We start from the raw sequence: 21,577 nt of genomic DNA, 5'->3' as shown, positions 1-21,577 counted from the left end.
GGATAATGGACCGACACTACAGTATGGGCTACTGTTTCAAGAGATTGATTAACTAACAAACTTAGAAGTTCATAAACAAGAAAGAAACCTTGACCATTTCATGATGTGTCAGAATGAACTATTATTAAACGACTGCTTATGATAAACATGAATAATGATGTGTGTGTGTAAATATTAAGTATTTGATGACTTAAATAAAAAGTGTTATTGGAAGTCCTAGTCTCAAGTCTTTTCGCTTTGTTTTAACTATAAACCCTCAAGTTAATGCTCGTGTGCTCCACTTGCTCACAACATCCTAACTTCAAATAAATATTTCATGTAACAACAGGTTGTATTATTCAAACTCCAATGGCTACATGGAGAGAATCCACTCGGTCTGCTTGCAAGTCAGCCCATGACTGTGTTACATGATTGGCACAGTCTGGAGGATTCTTGGAGTAACTAACAACAGGTTGGTTAAAACAAAAAAAGAAGTTCAAATTGATAAGTTAGTTTAAGGTACAATAAGTAATGTAAGTAGAAAATAAGATGAAATAAGTCACTTTGGCTATTGCTAGCATACACACTGATATTGTAGATACTACAAGCAAGTTTCTCTTATATATGTTGCAGTCCTATGCATACATTATTTACAAGTCAAAGCTCAAATAATAGCTTTAAAATTCTAAATTATAAAATATTTATTTTATTTACCTTTTTGTTCCCTACTAAAATTATAGGCACATTAGGACAAAAATGTCTAACTTCTGGTGTCCATTTCTCAGGAATATTCTCCAAGCTGTCTGGACTGTCAATGCTAAAGCACATGAGAATAACATCAGTGTCGGGATATGACAGAGGTCGAAGACGGTCATAATCTTCCTGTCCTGCTGTATCCCAAAGTGCTAATTCAACCTAACAAAAAATACATAAAATAGCATCCCTTTCATGTAATGTAATTATATATCCTGCTTACTCATAACAGCTGCTAATACAGCAATAAATCTGTGAAAAATACAGTAGCAACAAAACTCTTACTACTGTATAATGCAGTATGACAATTTCTGAAAATAATACTATCTCAAGATTAGCAAAACAATTTTTTTCCTTATTTCATGTTTGATAAAATGTTTAAATATGCTTATATTCTTGATGGAAGTTTAAAATAAAGCTATGTTCCCACAGTTATATCTTATACTTTTCTCATGGCCCTCAATTGATATAATACTCATAAAAGGTTTGTGTTTAACTTACCTGGAATTAAGACTACTATTAATACATTGGATTAGTGACTAAGAAAGTTCAACACAATATTGACTTATGTGGATTTACTTGTATCATATAACCACCTATCAGAAACTAACTACAGAATTTTGTACAAGTATACATAACTGTAAAATATCATCAGATAAATGGATAAGAAGAAAAGATGCACCAAGAAACATACAATGGACTACGAGTCCTGTAAAAGTCCTAGGTATTTGATTTAATCCTTATGGTTTAACTCAAGATAAGTAGAAAATCAAAATACTAGAAGTTACAAAAACAATAAATAAATGGGTAGAAATGGAGCTATCATTATCATCAAAACCATAAATAATAAAACATGTTATTTACCCTAAATTAACTTGTATTAGTCTAGTTTTACCTCCAAAGATGAAATTAAAAAAAAATACAAAGTTTAGTTTTTAAGTTCATGTGGAATAATACATCTGAAAAACTGGCTAGAAATATTAAAACCTTACCGAAAGAATTAGGAAGTCTTAGTCTTCCAAATTTTAAAAATCATTTAATAGCCTTGCTGATATATTTAACATGTAAAATATTATACTCAGAACATACTGCACTCTCTTTTATCAGTATACTCTAAGAGATGTTAAATTTTTAGTGAATCATACAATCACTAAGCATTTATGTTATTTAATCCACCATTTTAGTTACACTTCTTTACAGAACCATTAGTAAAAAATGTAAAAACAACAATCAAATAAAATTATATAAAATGAAAGTCTAAAAGATATGATACATTAACACCAAGAGTAACAACAAAAATAAACTAGCAAAACCATAAAATCAACTGGACACAAACATGAAATGATTTAAGTTATAAAAAAATAAAAAGTAAAAGAAGAGATCTAAACTTTAAGATTTTTTATAATACACTATATGCTAGAGAAGGTTACATAGATCCAAATTAACTAAGACAAATAAGTGTCCATATTGTCCAAACACACACACACACACACACACACAGTGAAACATTTCTTATTTGATGTCTAAATGTCTAAACTATCTTTAAGGTCATACTTTTCCATTATATAAATTTAAGCTAATAATCCATTGCATGTTCTTGAAAAACATACATTTCACTTTATCTTATTTGTGAGTGAACTGAAATAACTGATTTGGGCATCCTGATGTACAGCAGTGATATGTACCACAACTTAATAAAAAGTGTGCCAGTAGTAAGAATAAGAGTGACTCATGACTAAAGATGGTTCATGGAAGCAGAATTCAGTAAAAGATTGATACCAGAAGAATCAATGCTGTTCACAAAAAGATGAGGTCTACTGAAATTCAAGTCCTGGTATGTTCATAATATCCAACGAACAATATGTTTTATTTCAAGCAGCTAGAAAAAAGGGAGGGCTGAGGCAAGCCAACAAAAGTTGGAGATGTTAATCTGGTAGGATGCGAGATGGTTGTATACTTGATTTTCTTATGAGTAAGTCTGCGAGGAAAGAACACGATGGTATATATAAATTTTCTGATGTACCTGTTCATTATTCTGGTATCGTCAATGAACGTTAAACTTAAATTCAAATTTACTGATGAGAGTCATGGTAGCTGAATCTTTACTACTCTCCATACCTTTATACAGCAATTAATTAATTTTAAACAAGTATTTTATATATATAGTTTAGTTTTACCTTAAAGAATTAATTTAATTATGCTATTAAGTGGTGAGAGGTGAATTTTTACCTTTATTCAGTATTTAATTATCCTGGTGCACCGAGTAAAAATATGTGGAAAACTAATATTATGGTACTAGTTATTATATCCAAAGTTATAAAAGTATTTGTTTTTTGCCACAAAACCATGATACAGTTTGACTATGAAAGAAAACACAAATAACCAGTCGTATGAGCAAAATCAAATGTAACAAAAGATACTGAAGGAAAAAAAATGACTAGACTAAGTAAGCTTTATGTCAAAGGTACACTGCAGTGCTTGTCAGTTTTCCATACTTTGCAGCAACAAACAGTTAAACTATATAAGAGAAAAGTTACATCACACTTTCAAAATGCTCTTACAAATGGAATCTCTCAGGCAATTAATAGTAGCAACCCTGTAGCTATTTCCATACCCTAAATATTTCTTGATAAAATCTATTATAAATAAAGGTGAAATGAGCAGCAGTTGCCCAGTTTAGAGTAACACTTGTAGGGAAAGCCTTTCAAAACTAATCTACAATAGTGGCACAGATGAAAAGTCTCAGCTTATACTAATTCTTACAGAGTCTGATATTTATTTGGGAAGATTGAGATGAACATGACCTAGTTGAATGGTGAAATGTGGTTGGGAAACAATGACTTAACCAATGATAACCATAAACTGATGACTTCTAGGCCTCCTACATAAGAGAAACTGAAATACACTTTAGAGCAAGAATAAAAGAGCATGAGGATTATGAGAGTAATGAAAACATGAAATTCTGCCCTGGGAGACCAAGTTATGTTAAATAGATTGGAACAATAAGACACATTAACTAAGATAATTCAGGAAAACAGAAAAAACTAAAATCTTCCTGCATCAACACAATAAAACCATCATTTAACAAAGACTCAGACCTGGAAAACAGCATTTCGTGGTTACCATTGGTCAAATCTTCACCTGTTTCCCCATCAACCATGTTATAAGAATCAACCAATGACATCAAATGCATCTCAATTCTTCTATACAGCATACAAGTCCCCTCAAACTGGTGCAAAATGACCAGATGATGAAAGATGAAAGACTCTCAACAATAATCCTTTCCACCTATGCTATTTCTTTAAATTAGTCTTTGAACAATTTCTCCACAAATGTGATGCTGAACTAGGTAGTTGATGCTTATTTCATCATTTGTTCATTAAAAATATAGGTGTTACTATCAATACATTTTAATGTTTATAATACAACAAATTATACTATTTATGCAAAAGTCACTCTCTCTGACAAAAAAAAACTAATTAAGGAAAAAAAATAACTTCAATAAATTCATGCAGCTTTTGCGTAATTCTATATTATCAATGTGGTACATACTTGTTTTCCATCAACTTCAATATCTGCAACATAGTTTTCAAATACTGTAGGCACATAGACCTCTGGAAACTGGTCTTTACTGAACACAATCAAAAGGCAGGTTTTACCACATGCTCCATCTCCAACAATAACTAATTTTTTTCGGATGGTTGCCATTTTCTGGGTGCAGTCTAAAGCCAATGAAACAAAAAAGTCAATAAAAACAAGAAAAAATACTATAGATCTGTTATAAAATCAGCCTATGTCAAAAAGAAAAAAGAATTATAAATGTACATTTTTCTTTTCTAGGATTACCATGCAAAGCATTGCACACACATTAAAACCAAGTTAGCTGTCATTACATGATATGTCTGAAGTATTTTCTAATGTAGTGAAGTTTCAGAGCACAATAATACGGATTAAGCTACAGCAGGCAATGCACATACATGATGAAACTAATATTAGCTACTTAAGCTGTACAAAAAGATATCTTAAACTAAATATCCATTTATATTATTATACCTTTCCAATTTGATTTTTAAATTTATATGTAATTATAAGATGTGAATATAATTAAATATATATGTGCTCTGATCATCACAGAAAATTTAACCACAGATTCTACTTTTGTTAGTCTGTAAATTTACCACTAGCTCATTAGAGACCAATAAAACTGAAAATCAATTTTGTGAGAAAATTGTACGTATACACTTGTATTCTAACATTTAAACAATTTATAAAAACTAAAAATTTAGACTAATAATATATACAATATGTAGTGTTGTTCTATTTGTGATACAATTCTCACTAATCAATGGGATTATTTCTATGTTTGTGGCTCTAGACAGAAAATTGAAAAGAACTTGTGATAAAAAAAAAATTAAAAGTTTAAGGTTTCAAATCTACTTTGGAACTTTACAAGTGAGAGGATAATTTTTCTTCTAAATACAGTGAACACATTTATTAAGACTATTTTCTAGCTATAAACACATGTACACATTTATATTACATGAGTAACACAGAGCTACACATTCAGTATGCCAAAATTGAAAATACATTAAAATAATCAAACAATTAACATTGTATAATACCCAATTAAAATATTTATTTAAAGACTGATCAATAGTTGTAAAAGGCACTCTACGTATTGACATCGAATCAAATCATCTTCAGATGTGCAAAAAACAAATACTGTGCAGCCACATAAATACAAAAAGCCACAATCACGTGACTACAAGTTTACACATTTAAAAAAGATCATGGCATCTATATGCTTTGATTTTTTAAACCCTTGATCCTTATTTAAGATGAAATTATTTTTCCTGTATTTAATTATTTCGATAGTTTCTCTATTTTCTAACAATCATATTATTCAGGTGAGCCAAAATAAATTTTTCTCCCCACTGGAAATGATGTAGAATCTTTTGTAACTGTTGATTGATATTTACAGAAATATTTTAAATATGTATTTGGTAACATTTATTATTTGAATATTTTAATACATTTTAAATATTTACACAAGTTCTTTAAACTATAACCTCTTCTTACCAAAATGTTTCAATGCAAGTAATTGTAAAAACCAAAACAAACAAAACAGGGAGTATCCATCCTATTTTATGCCAACCACAACTGAGTGTGCTTTTGGAATAAACAAACAGGTTCAGCAGAGAAAATTATGTATTTTGAATCTAGCTGTAAAACTGTATGATAACAAAATTGGTGAAATTCTTATATTTTTTTTATTCAAAAGTATATAGTATATCTCCTATATGGCTGAGTGGATGAAATGTTCATACTGTTCATCAAAAACAGAAAAGCCTAAATGACATACTAGAAGGTTATAAGAAAACAAATTAAGAACTTCAACACTATAGAAAAGTAATAAAACTAATAAGCATTTTTTAATATTAAAAGTCAAAATTAATAACTATATACACATACAGATTTGATCATCTGGACCAACCATGTAACTACCATGAAACTATAAATACTCTAAATGTATCTTCATCAACTGTGGCAAACTACTGATCTGTTGCACAAAAAATGATTTTAAAAAGTTTTTACCAAAGATTTGTAAGTGAACTTATGAATCCCTCACCGTTTAAATTCTCAGTGAAATACAAGTTCTACACTAAGAATAATAATATCTACAATCTCCTAATTGAATATCAAATTTTTTTCATGAAAACTTTATACTTCATTATTTTCTTTACCTTAACACTAACTTTAGTTAAAACAACAACTTAAAATGAAATGGGGATTTAAAAATTATCATTTTTGTTTCTTTGAATACATCATTTGTTGCTATATTGCATATCTTCCCTTTATAATAACCATAATTTGAACTTTTTACATCAATTTTATTGTACCAAGTAATCATTTTCTTTTCTGAAAATCAATATATTAGCATAAAGACAGAAGTAACACATCAGCAGATTCTTATATACTGATAATACTGCACAGCATGAAACTGTACACTCAAACATATAGCTAAATAGGTCTAGTTCTTTTTCTAAGTAAACTGTTTAAACAAAAATTTATGCATCTTTAAAATATATATTTGAGAGCACAAAAAAACATATCAGTGACTAGAAGAAAAAGTCCCAAGACTACTAGAGTTTAAATGTTTTCTAACAAAGCTATAAACAAGTAAAAAAAAAAACCTTTCTGGTAATGATATAAGCAACAACAACACTTTCAAATTAATTGCTTCCTCTGGAATGACACCTATTACTTATGTTCAAAACAATAATAATTACAAGATTGAAACAGCAAAAAATTTCTTCTTATTAGCTATGAGCTTGTATATTAAATAAGAACACATGGTTTTGAAAAGTGTGTTAAAAGTTATAGATACAAGGCTTTTGTCAAAATGGAAAATATATTAATATTTGAAAAGATGGTGAAATTAGAACAAAATTTAGATTTCACAATATCATTATTAATACCTTGTATTTATAGACACTGTAGAAGTTATAATTTTGACATCATACATGCTAAAATGGAAAATTTAGAGTGCACAAATGCAATGTGAAAAAATTTAAAATTATTTTTAAACACTTCCTTCAGAAATAACATCTGACTTACAAAATAAGCTACATTACCAAATTTAAATATAATAAAGTTGTTTAATCACATTCTTAATGTAGATTTATAAAACATGGTTACATGCACAGGTAATTAATGCCTGTGCAGAATCTGTTAATGAGGCTGTCACTCATGTTATTAGTAAATCACTAAATTGCTCAGCTCCATTTAATATTCCAAATATTTTACAAAATCCCACTAGCCAAAATCAAGTTGGCATAACTGGAGTCATATACATAATTTTGTTTGAACAAAGGAGAGGGTTTAATCTCCTTTACTGGATGCAAATAGTTCATTTTATTGCATTGTTGCAACCCACAATATAATTTTATTTCACAGCTAATTCCCATGTACAAATTTCTCAACCATAAGCAGCTACTAGATAACTTTTCAACACTGATAATTCTGGCAATAAGCAAAAATTAAAAGCTGTAATTAAGGAGATCTCCTGTTTCTCTTGTCAATAATGAGCTAGGATTATTTTTCAGAATGGAGTATATACTTTATGGTAACCATCCCAGTCAGTTCATTATTTATTCAGCAGCACTGATGAATCTTTGCATGATGCAAAGTAAATCACAGATCAATTGCAAAACACTATTACTGAGTTGGGACTATAAATTTAAAAAAAAATGTTTTCCAGTGTGATAGATAATTTATCCAGTATGAAGACTGCTTGTAAAATGTTAGTGAATAATCCACACTCTTAATGTAAGAGGTATATAGTTAATACTGCACATTTATTCATAGATGATATAGAGAACTTGAAAACACTTAACACAGCACAAACATATGTAGAATTAAGTTCTAAAAAATGAGTTATAGGCCACTGGAACCACCAAGTAGTTTAGTACTCCATTCAATTAATAACAAGAGTAAGCCATGTGAAACTAAACAGATTTCATCCAATAAGTACCTCATGGACAACAAAGCAATTTTCATACTGATATTTTCAAAGAATTGTTTGGTTCATTGTAAAGCAACCAAGTTATCTGCACAAAACAGGTAAAAAATGTAAAAATAAATCAAATTAAAATATTCAAAATTCAGATAAAAAATTTAAATAGAATTAAAAAGGCCAATGACTCAGAAAAAGTTAAAAACATGAAAACAGTGCCACCATCACCAATAACAGTGTCTAATATCAGGTGTAAACCCTTAGAAAAGATATATCCACAATGGTGCCTCTGTTCATGGTCATACAGCACAGTGGTAAAATGTGGACTGTTGTGACACTTAAGTCATATTTGGTTTAAAAACTGAGACCAATGCATAACCTAGCCAGGGAAGCAAAATGGCTAAAGAATAGCAGAAGGTTTAATCTGGAAAAATTATTGTATTGCTCACTCCAAGTGGACTGTCAACTGGCATGAGGCTGAAACTTCAATTGAGGACTGTAGTCCATAGTCCCTTCATGGAACAGGCACAGCTGTAATAGCATTAGAATAGACAGACTTACCTATAGTGTCATTGAGCTCATTCCCATGAATACTGATGTGTCCAGGTATCCAGAAAAGCCAGATAAAAACAGAAAATAGAGAAAAATGGGCCAATTGATTTTGTACATTGACAAGAATAGAGTTTAAACTAAAATGAAGCAATTCCAGAGCCAGTAGAGTTAAGAGTCAGACTAAATTGTATAATTGGTGCACTCCATAGCTTCTATGTGATTTAAGGCAAGAGAAATTGGCATACAGTTTAGCAGTGAACACAAACCGTTGAGGGGATCCTGTTAATAACCAATGAGTCACAAAACATTATGGCAGAGCTCACAGTCACCTGATTTTGAACCATCTGTATAAAAGGGTATAAAAGAATAGTTTGATGTTTGGCAAATGTAAAGTACTTCCAACTGGGAGTATTCACCTCCCTCAGATGAATCAAAGAAAGGTCACAAATGGCTATGGTAATAAGTCATGGCAGGATGGGCTGACCAGTGGAGACAGCAACGTCATCCTAGGATAGGCCCAATTTAGTCAAATGCACCTGAATATGAAGGCCAAAAGGAAGAATAGCAGACCCTCTATTTCAAAAGAGCACATCCCACTGATGAAGGAAGGATCAAGGTTTAGAAGCATACTGCAAAGAAAGTTGGAAGTGGCTGAGATTAAGAGGAAGTTCATGGGACAAAGTGTACAAACCCTGAACTGGAGAAGTATAGAAAATCCCTGTGAAGAGCTAAAGGCTCATATGGTGAATAGGGTTCAGAATCTTCAAGGCCAAGGTCCTGGCAGAACCAGAAACCCATAGCCCAGTTTGAATTAAATGAGGGCATAATAGATCTTGAACACAGAACATTGATCCACTCCCTAAGAGCAGGAGGTTGAAGAGGGGACACTGAAGATGTTCAGTGCCTACATACATTTGACACATAGCTGCTTGACATGAGGAATTAAAGCCAGCTTACACTAAAAAATCAGTCCCAAGAACTTTGCCTTGGAGACCACAGAAATAATTTCACTAAGATCGAGCTCTGAATCAGAGTGTATATTCAACTGATGGCAAAAGTGCATGAAATACTTTTGGAGAAAGAAAAGATAAAAACTGTTTGGTGTAGTCCACTTCAACAAGTGACTGAGAGGTCTGAAGTTGCTTCCTAATAATGACTGACATGACATGTGGAATTCATCAATACAGAGCCTGTCTACAACAGTAGGAGGAAGTTCTACGGTGACAGCATTATTCTTGATACTTAAAAGTGTGACATGCAAGACACAGCTATGAGATGCTCTAAGTTCCTGCAGAAAAGACAAGTGTCAAACCCAAACAGACTTAAAATTGCCTTTCTAATAAAATGTTCCTAATAAAAATTTGGGTGGCCCTGTAACCCAAATGAGTGGAAGTCCTATAATATGCCACATCTCCACATAGTGTTGTAAACCTTCTGATGGTCAAAGAACGCAGAAACAAGATGTTCCCTCTTGAGGTAGGCTTCCCTGATTGATGTTTCAAGTCGGTTCAGGTAGTCCACAGAAAAGCTCTGTGAACAGAATCTACATTGGCAAAATGTTTGATTTGAGGAACCAAACAGGAAGAGTATTAACCATCCTCTCCAAGATCTTACAAAGCTAGTCAAAGCAATTGCATGATAATTAGATGGAATCTTGAAATCCTTTTCAGGCTTAGAGAAAGAGAGGTTTGTTTGTTTTTTGAATTTCGCACAAAGCTACTCAAGGGCTATCTGCACCAGCCATCCCTAATTTAGCAGTGTAAGACTAGAGCAGGGGTTCTTAACCAGGGGTGCGAAGATGATTCCCAAGGGGTGCGAGGATGCCCATGAATAATTAAAGCAAATCTATATTTTTACATAAGAGTATGCTTTATATTTTTAGCTTTTTTTATATTTAAGTTTCCAGGGGGTGCGAGAAATGATTACTGATTTGAAAGGGGTGCAAACACTGAAAAAGGTTAAGAACCACTGGACTAGAGGGAAGGCAGCTAGTCATCACCACCCACTGTCAACTCTTGGGCTACTCTTTTACCAATGAACAGTGGGATTGACCATCACATTATAATGTCCCCATGGCTGAAAGGGCGAGCATGTTTGATGCGACAGGGATTCGAACCCGGGACTCTCAGATTACGAGTCGAATGCCTTAACAAACTTGGCCATGCCGGGCCCAAAATTATTTCAAATCTAGAAGTTGTTGTTGTTTTGAATTAAGCAAAAAGCAACACAATGGGCTATCTGTGCTCTGCCCACCACAGGTATCGAAACCCGCATTTTAGTGTTGTAAGTCCTTAAACATACCGCTGATCCACTGGAGGACTGAGAAAGAGAGGACAATAGCCTGGCATCAAGCATCAGGAAAAACATTCTACTGCTTGATCTGGTTAAAAACAACCAGAAGAATAGCAAGAGAGGCAGAAGAGAGATGATGCAGCATCTCAAAGTGAACATCATCCTGTCTAACCGATGTACTACAAGACTGAGGAAGAGCTTGGAATTCAAAATAGCATGGAGAATAACCTAATGGAGTTCAATGCTTTGGTGTAAATGTTTTTAGCAAGATATCTTCAGCACAAAGCTTCTTGATGGCCTATGAAAGCAACACAATGGGCTATCTGTGCTCTGCCCACCACAGGTATCGAAACTCACATTTTAGTGTTGTAAGTCCGCAAACATACCGCTGAGCCACTGGGGGACTGAGAAAGAGAGAACAATAGCCTGGCACCAAGCATCAGGAAAAACATTCTGCTGCTTGATCTGGTTAAAAACAACCAGAAGAATAGCAAGAGAGGCAGAAGAGAGATGATGCAGCATCTCAAAGTGAACATCATCCTGTCTAACCAATGTACCACAAGATTGAAGAAGAGCTAAGAATTCAAAATAGCATGGAGAATAACCTGATGGAGTTCAATGCTTTGATGTAAATGTTTTTACCAAGATATCTTCAGCACAAAGCTTCTTGATGGATTATGAAAGGCTAGAAAGCTGCTATAATCTCTTTTGAATAAAAAAAGAGAGACATCTGAACTAAAGTTCTGTCAAAGAATGGAGTATGAGAAAACAGGGTACAGGTATGGAATGATTTGGAGACTAGTGTTCAGATTTATCAAGTCATCATTGTTTACCAATGAGCTGTATTTTTATTACTTAGATTTTACTGGTACTTTGGGGATCCATAATAGAAAGAGAAAAATTCATTGACCCCATCCACCATGGAGTCCTATGAGAAGACATGCTACAAGCAAAAAAAAACAAGAAGGCTGCAACAATGCCAGGTTTTCATGAGTAGTATATCAAACACCAACATCAGACACAATGTCCACAACACCTCTAAGAATTCCCAACACAGCTACAGGAAAAACACATTGCTTAAGCATGGAAAATCAACAAATATGGTCTGTTCCAGCAGAAGACATCTAGGGTAAGCACTTTGTGATACGTTGGGTTATACCAAGCATGGTCCATCTGGGCAGAAAACATCTAGTAGGAGTGCCTTGCATAAAATATAAAAATCAGTATATGTAACCCATCCTTATTAACCTATTGTTTAATATTGTTGCTTCTTACCAAGTCTCACTTGTTCATAGACTGCAAACAGTACCTTGGATATACAGCATCAGGTCAAGTTCTATTTATTAGGATACTATTTAGTACGTCAAGTGCTGTCCATCCACAAAGAAAACATCAGTGAAAGCACACTGAATAATAAATTTATCTTGTGATCAACAAGTGCAGTCAGCCTCCCCAAAAACATCTGGGGAAAGCACCTTCAACCCAGAAAATTATGTTATTGCATAATCCTAAATACAACAGTAACTATTCTCTCCTCACTGAATGGGGATATATGAACTATGGTGTTTAATTTAGTTGATTGAACAGACCCAGTCATGGTCCACCACTTCAGCAACGTGGAACCAGAAGCAGCAAAAGCTCCTGTGTTCTACTAAAAAAAGAAATGGGTATATGCAAAGGGGAGTCTTGAAGAAGATGCACAGAAGACAGTGCAATGGGTGTCTAATTTCCTATTTAGAAAAGAAATACCTAACTGTAAGAACCACAAGTCAATAGGGAAGGAGAAAAGTCTGCACCTCCTTTACTCAGGAAGTCTTTTATACACAACATAGTGATAGTAACAATAATACACACACACACACACACACACCAGACAAACACAAGTGGCCAGTGGTCTTACAGAAACACACCATCTCCACAGTGAGCATTATAACTATACACATTTAGTAAGAAGATACAATATTCAGCATACCTCACCATGCATTACCCATTATCACCACCAGGATCCAGAAATATGATGCATATCAACAAACTAAAAAATAATATGCTGACATACCATACTCAAAAGGAAAGACATATAGAATCACTAAAGGAGGAATACACAGATATATTGTGCAGATATTGTGCAACAAAGATACTGGGAGATATCCATATACCAACCTAAATGATCTCCTCCAGAAAACAGTGATTACAAGCAGTCAAAAGGCATGGATGACAAAGTTGTTGCAAAGAAACATTATGTACATAACTTTCCACAGACACATCAGAATATGTCAATCGTATGAGTTGATGAACCCAACCAATGAGCATAACAGGTGATAGATAACAGGAAACAGGGCAGTTTCATTGAACAAATAGGCAAGAACAATAACTATAAAAGAAAGCAATATCAACCAAATAACATAGCAGGGAACATAATAAGGGAGTTTGGTGGCATTGAGAGGAAAAACGTCCAAACGCAGTTGTCAGAGAAGCAATCGGGACAGATGTAAGGGAAAAGAACTTGCTGGTCCCATAAGAATCAGAACAGATAGAGCATCATACACAGCCAATATGGAGCAACAAGCAGAACATGACGAGGAGTGTTCTGGATAAGGAAAACTACCCTGGAGAGACATGAGTATGATCAGAGGATAGGGCTTACAGATGAAAACCCTTTCAATTTTTGGTGGAAGTACCCATTTTCAGAGCTGAGGAGTGAGAAGCTGGAAACCAAAAGGAAGGAAGTTTAATATTCCAGTAAGTAGCACATATAATAAATATGAAAAACACACTTCATGGGGAAAACTGGTTGGAATGGAATAAGCAATCAACCACAAGATTCATAACTCTGAAAATAATCACCAAAACTATTATATCATGCTTATTGGCCTAAGACACAGAGTCTGTAAACACAAAGATCAAGACTTGTAATTTATATGCAAAAACGGCTCGTTTGGGTTGAGAAAATATTTTACATAGAAGAGCGAACAACGTTTCGACCTTCTTCGGTCATCGTCAGGTTCACAAAGAAAGAGGTAACTGACCGGAAGCTGACCACATGTTTGAAAGGGATTGTGTAACTGAGTGTCGGAATGTAGAGGACGGTATTAGATGTTTGAATATATAATTTTATTATATTAATATAGGTATAAAGGCGTTCCTTTATATTGGTTTATTTTGGGTTTAAGTTGTCGTATAAGTAAGGCTTCTTTAATTTTGCGTTTGTTTATGTTTGTTTCCTTATTTAGTATTTGAGTGTTTTCTATGGTTATGTTGTGTTTATTTGACTTGCAGTGTTCGAAAACGTGTGAAGGTGACTTTTTTGAGTTATTTGAATCTGGTTTCCATTTTTCTACTTGTTTCTCCAATATAAAAGTAGACTCCAATATATAAATACAAGTTATCACATTGTATTTTATAAATAATGTTGGTGTGGTGTTTGTCAGTGTAGTTTTTTACATAGTATAGACCTCAGTTTTGTGCCTGGTTTTTGAATAAATTTGGTATTAACTGGAATGTCATATTTTGTTACTAGTTTTTGCCAAATGTTGCTCATTTGTTTGCTGATGTCAGGAATATATGGTATACAGCAGTATATGGTTTCGTGATTTTTTGATTCGTGAGATATATTTACTTTAGTTGGTTGATTTTGCTTTGTGTCTAGGTGTGTGCGTATAATGTTTTCTACGGTTTGTGGAGGAAACTTATTAATGTTGATGAAGTATTGTTTTATTTTGTCTAATTCATCGTTAATTTTATCTGGTGAGCATAGTTGTATGGCTGTTTATTTGGTTTCTTAGTATGTTGAGTTTTTGTTTTGTTTCATGTGCTGAGTACCAAGGAATGTATAGTCCAGTATGGGTGATTTTTCGGTGGATTTCTGTTTTGAATTGTGTGTCGGTTCTTGTAATTTTGAGGTTAAGAAATGATATTTGATTGCTTTCTTCCTGTTCATGTGTGAAGTTAATGTTGGGATGTATAGAGTTAATGTGATTGAAAAAATTAAATGTGTTCTGTAGATTTGAATCCTGCAACCATGTCATCTACATATCTGTACCAGTATAGTGGTGGATGTAATGCTGTGTTAATTGCTTGTGTTTCAACTTGTGTCATAAAAATATTGGCTAAAACTGGTGATACTGGGTTGCCCATGCTTAGGCTATTTGTTTATATATAGTTTTGGTTGTTGAACATGAAGTTTGTCTTTATCGTGGTGAATTCCATGAGGGTTGCTAACTGGTTACTGGGAATGTCTATAGTTGGGTTAGGGTCTCAATATAGAGTTCTAAGGCTATCTTGCAGGCTTCAGTGGTTGGAACTTCTGTAAAGAGGGATATAACATCGAAACTGGCCATTAAGGCTTTATGATTAAGTTGATTTAGATTAGACTTGATTAGACTCAGCACATGAAACAAAACAAAACTCAACATACTAAGAAACCAAATAAACAGCCATACAACTATGCTCACCAGATAAAATTAACGATGAATTAGACAAAATAAAACAATACTTCATCAACATTAATAAGTTTCCTCCACAAACCGTAGAAAACATTATACGCACACACCTAGACACAAAGCAAAATCAACCAACTAAAGTAAATATATCTCACGAATCAAAAAATCATCGAAACCATATACTGCTGTATACCATATATTCCTGACATCAGCAAACAAATAACCAACATTTGGCAAAAACTAGTAACAAAATATGACATTCCAGTTAATACCAAATTTATTCAAAACCAGGCACAAAACTGAGGTCTACACTATGTAAAACTACACTGACAAACACCACACCAACATTATTTACAAAATACAATGTGATAACTGCCACGACTTCTATATTGGAGAAACAAGTAGAAAAATGGAAACCAGATTCAAAGAACATAAAAAGTCACCTTCACACGTTTTCGAACACTGCAAGTCAAATAAACACAACATAACCATAGAAAACACTCAAATACTAAATAAGGAAACAAACATAAACAAACGCAAAATTAAAGAAGCCTTACTTATACAACAACTTAAACCCAAAATAAACCAATATAAAGGAACGCCTTTATACCTATATTAATATAATAAAATTATATATTCAAACATCTAATACCGTCCTCTACATTCCGACACTCAGTTACACAATCCCTTTCAAACATGTGGTCAGCTTCCGGTCAGTTACCTCTTTCTTTGTGAACCTGACGATGACCGAAGAAGGTCGAAACGTTGTTCGCTCTTCTATGTAAAATATTTTCTCAACCCAAACGAGCCGATTTTGCATATAAATTTCTCAACAAGTGGGTTACTCGACATCACTGATGAGATCAAGACTTGGTTCTATCTCACTTGACGATATTGCTAACACCAGTGAAAGTGTCAGAATGAATGAACCATAACTACCAACCTTTGCAGGAACAGAAGAAAATGACAGAAAACCCAATAAACTTCCAAAGGTTTCAGGATGTGGTTACAGAGAGTAACCTCCTTGACTTACCACTGACCCCAAAATCTCTTGAGAATGAAGGAAAACCGTGCAACCCCAAAAAGAAAGTATCTGTGAACAGATGATACTTGGTAAGAAGCAACAGTATTAAACAATACGTTGAAACGGCATATGGTGGTTATTTAACAAATACTTTCATCATTCATGAACAAAAATGATAAATTAGTTCCATGGATATAACTACAGAAAGCAAAAAAAAAAACCAACAAAAAACGAAGTAGGTTGAATGAACCAAATATTCAATACAATTTAGAAAGCAGATTATCTCATTTTTTAAAATTCTATATTACAATTAGTTATTTTTCAATTTTTTAATTGCTGTACATCACAAACAGAAAAAAGTGAGAAAACTTCAAGTTATAACATAGCATAATGAATAGTTAGTTTGGTCATAATATAATAATAGCAGTAATATCAAATTAGGTTAAAACCAAAAGTATGAACACAAATTAGAAATAGAAACTACTGATACTGAGCGGAACAATCAAAAAGTACTAAGTCAAAGTCATTATGAGAGAAAAAGATACCAATTAACTGCAATTAAAACTGACAGATTTATTACTATTAATGATACAGATAGGTCAAGTCAACCAAATAACATTCTCATTTCCAAAAATTTAGAAAGATATTAAATTCTGAAACAGTGGGTTGGAAAAATAACTTATGGCTGAAATATACTCAGAGTACATACAGAGTCCTGACTGTATTGTTGTACTTTTATAGTAAACAAAAGTATTAACAATATTTAATTTTTTGAAAAGATACTGTAAGGATGAATGAATGATTTAGAAAATGAGGACTAGGTGTCCATTAACTTTGAATGGGTGGGGAGACCAAACAAACTGGGAAATCCATTTTCTTTAAAAACATTTTACTATCACAGATAATTCTTTGTACTTTATTTATGTATTAAGTAAAACTTAATATGCATTCAGTGTTTGTTTTAATTGAAGCAAAAAGCTACACAAAGGGCTATCTGTGCTCTGCCTACCATGGATATCAAAACCTGGTTTCTAGTGGTGTGTGTCTATAAACATACTGACATTCACAGTGAACACAGTTTTATTGGTGTGTGTGTGTGTGTGTAATGCACATGAATACACACAAATATGTAAGGCCTATGAAAGCTAATGTAAAAATGCACTTGTGTGTCTTGCATATTATATATTTGATCTGCGTATAGATAAAGCCTATAAAATTAATGTAAAAATGCATTTGAAGGTGCATTACATATTATATATATGATCTGTGTATGGGTAAAGCCTATAAAGCTAATGTAAAAATGCAGGCTGAACTCTAACAATCCAAAGAAATATACATATTTATGGATAAATTTAGGGATATTCACATGTAGGTGAAAATTCAGAAAAATCTATAATTTTTCACAAATGTTTTACAGAGAATAGAGGTACAAATTCAGTTTAATGTGATGACTGGCACCAATGTAATTTTCCATCAACATTTTAAACAGCACATAACCATAAAAGTATCCATACTATAACTTTTAATCTGCCATATGCATCTTCCTAAAATATGGCAGGCTTTCAGCAAACTTTAGGAGTATTTTGTATTCTAAAAATCAGATTTTGAAATCAAGTAGTTTTACTAAAAATTTGTGTTTGTGTTTGCAAAATTTTCTGTATTAGAAATACCTTCAAATTTCATTTCTGTAATTTCTAAAACATCCTAAACAAACCATTTTCTCTCAGATAATCTATTATATTTTATCTGTAAATGGACTTAGTCAATTTGACTAACATTACAACCATTATAAAAAAAATAAATTTAAATCTAAAACTTTTTATTGTCCTTTGAAATAATGTAACTACTAATCCTACTATACAAGTTGTAAGTCACTCAGTGAACACATAGCTTAAGTTACTATACTGAACAATGTTATATGATGCATGAACTACTTCACAAGTTTACCTAATCTATGCTAATAAATATATAATTTTTTATACTTTAATTACTTTTATGGTAATAAATAATAAATGTACATAAACAAAAAATAGTACATCGTTTGATCTTGTGAGTTGCTGATGAAATTATAGTACTAGTACATTGAATAATTTTTATTTAAAGAGTACACATAAACACAAAACAAGCACAAAGCAAATAATAAAAAATTAGTGTAATTTAATTGGCTTTCTAACAAAAGCATCACTCTCACAGCATAAGTAATTCCATTAGCTGCTCAATATGAATGCTGCAAAATACTTTCAAACTGTTTATGAAATTGATAATGTCCTAACATTATAACAATGCTCAGGGACAACAAGGTACCTGCCATGTATCTCAGAATGGCTGGTATGGGTATTAACACTTTTACTGATAAGGAGAGAACAATGTTTCAACCCTCCTAGGTCGTCTTCAGGTTAAGAAGGTACCTGTTAGTCCATTTTGGCTGTCCTATCCTCTAAGCCAAACTAAAACTATTAAATAAAGTTTCAAAAAATTGAAAACCAATCCTTATCATTCATATATCTATTAAGCTTTCTTTAAAACTCACTCAAGTTTACTGCCTTCCACAACATTTGAAGACAATTCATTCCATAGGCCAACTACCAATATGAAAATTAAACCTTTTAGCTGATGATGGTTAATACCTTGTCTAAATCTATACTTGTGTCTCCTAGTTCTACAATTCTCACTGTCAAGTATAAGAAATGTTGATGCATCAACATTATCAATTCCCTTTACAATTTTAAACACTTCAATCAGATCTCCTCTAACTCTTTGTTTAAAAAAAAATCATTTCAAGAATCTTAATCTCTCTTCATACAGCAATCTCTCAATCCCAGAAACCATTCTACTAATTCTCCTCTGAACCCTGTCCAACAATTCAATGTCTTTCCTAAGATAAAGAGCCCAAGACTGAACACAATACTCTAAATATGGGCTAACCAATGGCCTATACAGTGAAACTATAACCTCTATAGAATTGTATTCAATATTTCTGAAGATATAACCTAAAATCCTATTTGCCCCACCACAAGTAACAGCACGCTGCTTGGACCGCTTAAGAGACTTGTTAGCCATCACACCAAGATGCTTTTTTTTCCAAGACACTTTTAACATTATTCCCATCCAAAATATTCTTATAACTCAAATTATGACAACTCAAATGCAATATCTTGCATTTATCATAATTAAAACCCATCTGCCATTTGTTTGTCCAACTCACTAAATGATCGAAATCCTTTTGTAAAGCAGCAGCATCCTGCTGATATCATATGCAAATTTAACCAATTTACTGACTATTCCTTCATCTATATCAGGGGTCTTCAAACCTTTTTGGACAAGGGCTGGGAGGTAGATAATTTTAGGTTTTGTGGGTTGGAGGAGTCTTGGTAAAATTAAGTAGGAATGCATGGATGATCAGAATGCATCACCACCAATTTATTTCTCATAAGATTATATACTGAAAATATTTAAGATAACACAATCGTCTTTTTTTAGCATTAGTGAGAAGCATGAACCTGATGTTATTCTGAGAAAATTACACTTAACTGAGATTCAAAGTTATTGCTCCCTATCACCAAAAATGATTCAAATGCTCATCGGATAAGACTGATCTGTAACCAGATTTCACATACTTCATCTTTGAAAATGTATTTTCACAGAAATAGGTAGCACCAAAAACTGAAATATGGATTTGAGCAAAGTTTATAAAATGAACATGAATAATTTGGAAGGTATTTATAGAGCTCTATCAGCTTCCCTTTTTTGTATTTGTCGTTAAACGTGTCATTGCATTGCATATCAATCACTTCCATTTGAACTTCAGGTGGCAGTTCAACAATAACACAATCAAATGGGTTTTGGAAGATCCATATTTCTGTTGCACTCATGTTAATATCAGAAAAATGTTTCTTGAACTGCAGTTTCAGGTTAGAAAGGATATCTTGTGCAAACCTGCATGGGAATGGGGATCCCGTTTCTTGCTTGAACTTTTCACGACATGGAAATGTGTGAAGCAACTCCTCATCAATCGAGATTAAAAATTAATTTTTGTTGAAATGCTTTCACCTCAGTGTACATATTGCAGATAAGCACAATTTTGCCTTGTTACCTAAGATTGAATTAATTCAACATGGTCAGGTCTGCAGAAAGAGCTAATTTCCAAAGCCATTCACTGTTTGTGAGTAACAGTTGAGGGCAGTTCTTTTTATTTAAGAAAATTTCAATCATAATTCTAAGCTCAAAAGATCATGACATAACCTCTACAGCTAAGCCATCGAAGTGAAGTGTGGTAGGACAATTCGGGATGTGTTGTTTCTATTTCTGCCAAAAATTCAAGTAACTGACCATGGTCAAGTCCATAAGAGTGAATGAAGTTTATTGTTCAAACTACAAGTTCTATGATACATTACAGATTCAGATATTTTCCACACAGTGCCTGCTGATAAATAATGTAGTGAAGAACCATACATTTGGAACCTGCACTTTCAACAACTTTGTAAATTTGCCCAACTAAACCTTTTCCTGCACCATACATATTTTTACTACTATCTGTTGTAACACATTTCAGCTGCTTCCAAGTTGTACTTACTAATTTTTCTACCTCTTTGAAAATGTCTCCACTTGTGGTTGTTCCATGCAATCTGCGTACAAAAGCTAATTCTTCAACCACTTGAAAATTAATATAGAATCTGCAAATAAATAGCAACTGTGAAGTATCACACACATTTGTTGACTCGTCAAGTGTGATGGAAAAGCACTTGAACTCTTTGACCCTATCTTTCAACTGAGACAATATTACTTCCAATGTCCTCAAAATGGCTGAAATGCTAAGTCTTAAATAAGTCTACATTTTCTGGGCACATTTCTTCAGCTGCTTCAATCATACATAATTTAATTAGCTCACCAACAGAAAATAGTTTTCCTTACTTGGCTAACAGGTGTGTCACTCGTAAACTTGCTCTTGTTATAGCTCCATTCTCGGTTTTCTTCCTCTTAAACAAACTGTTGTGACAATAAGTTATGTTTCAGCTTTTCAAA

General features: G+C 33.0%; 1 protein-coding gene across 17 annotated transcripts in view; it reads right to left on the bottom strand.

Moving 5' to 3' along the window:
* The window catches only part of LOC143253043 (ras-like GTP-binding protein Rho1), a 59,504-nt gene that overhangs the window by 12,970 nt on the left and 24,957 nt on the right, over positions 1 to 21,577 (bottom strand). For all 17 annotated transcript variants that reach the window (XM_076506140.1, XM_076506134.1, XM_076506133.1 and 14 more), the window contains 2 exons: positions 4,285 to 4,454; positions 694 to 894 (listed from right to left, as the gene is read on the bottom strand). In XM_076506140.1, the coding sequence (XP_076362255.1) occupies positions 694 to 894; positions 4,285 to 4,454 (371 nt within the window). The remainder of the gene's footprint in view (positions 1 to 693; positions 895 to 4,284; positions 4,455 to 21,577) is intronic.

This window comes from Tachypleus tridentatus, chromosome 6, assembly GCF_004210375.1.
Source record: "Tachypleus tridentatus isolate NWPU-2018 chromosome 6, ASM421037v1, whole genome shotgun sequence".
NCBI lineage: Eukaryota > Metazoa > Arthropoda > Merostomata > Xiphosura > Limulidae > Tachypleus > Tachypleus tridentatus.
This window is presented reverse-complemented; position numbering and strand designations above follow the sequence as displayed.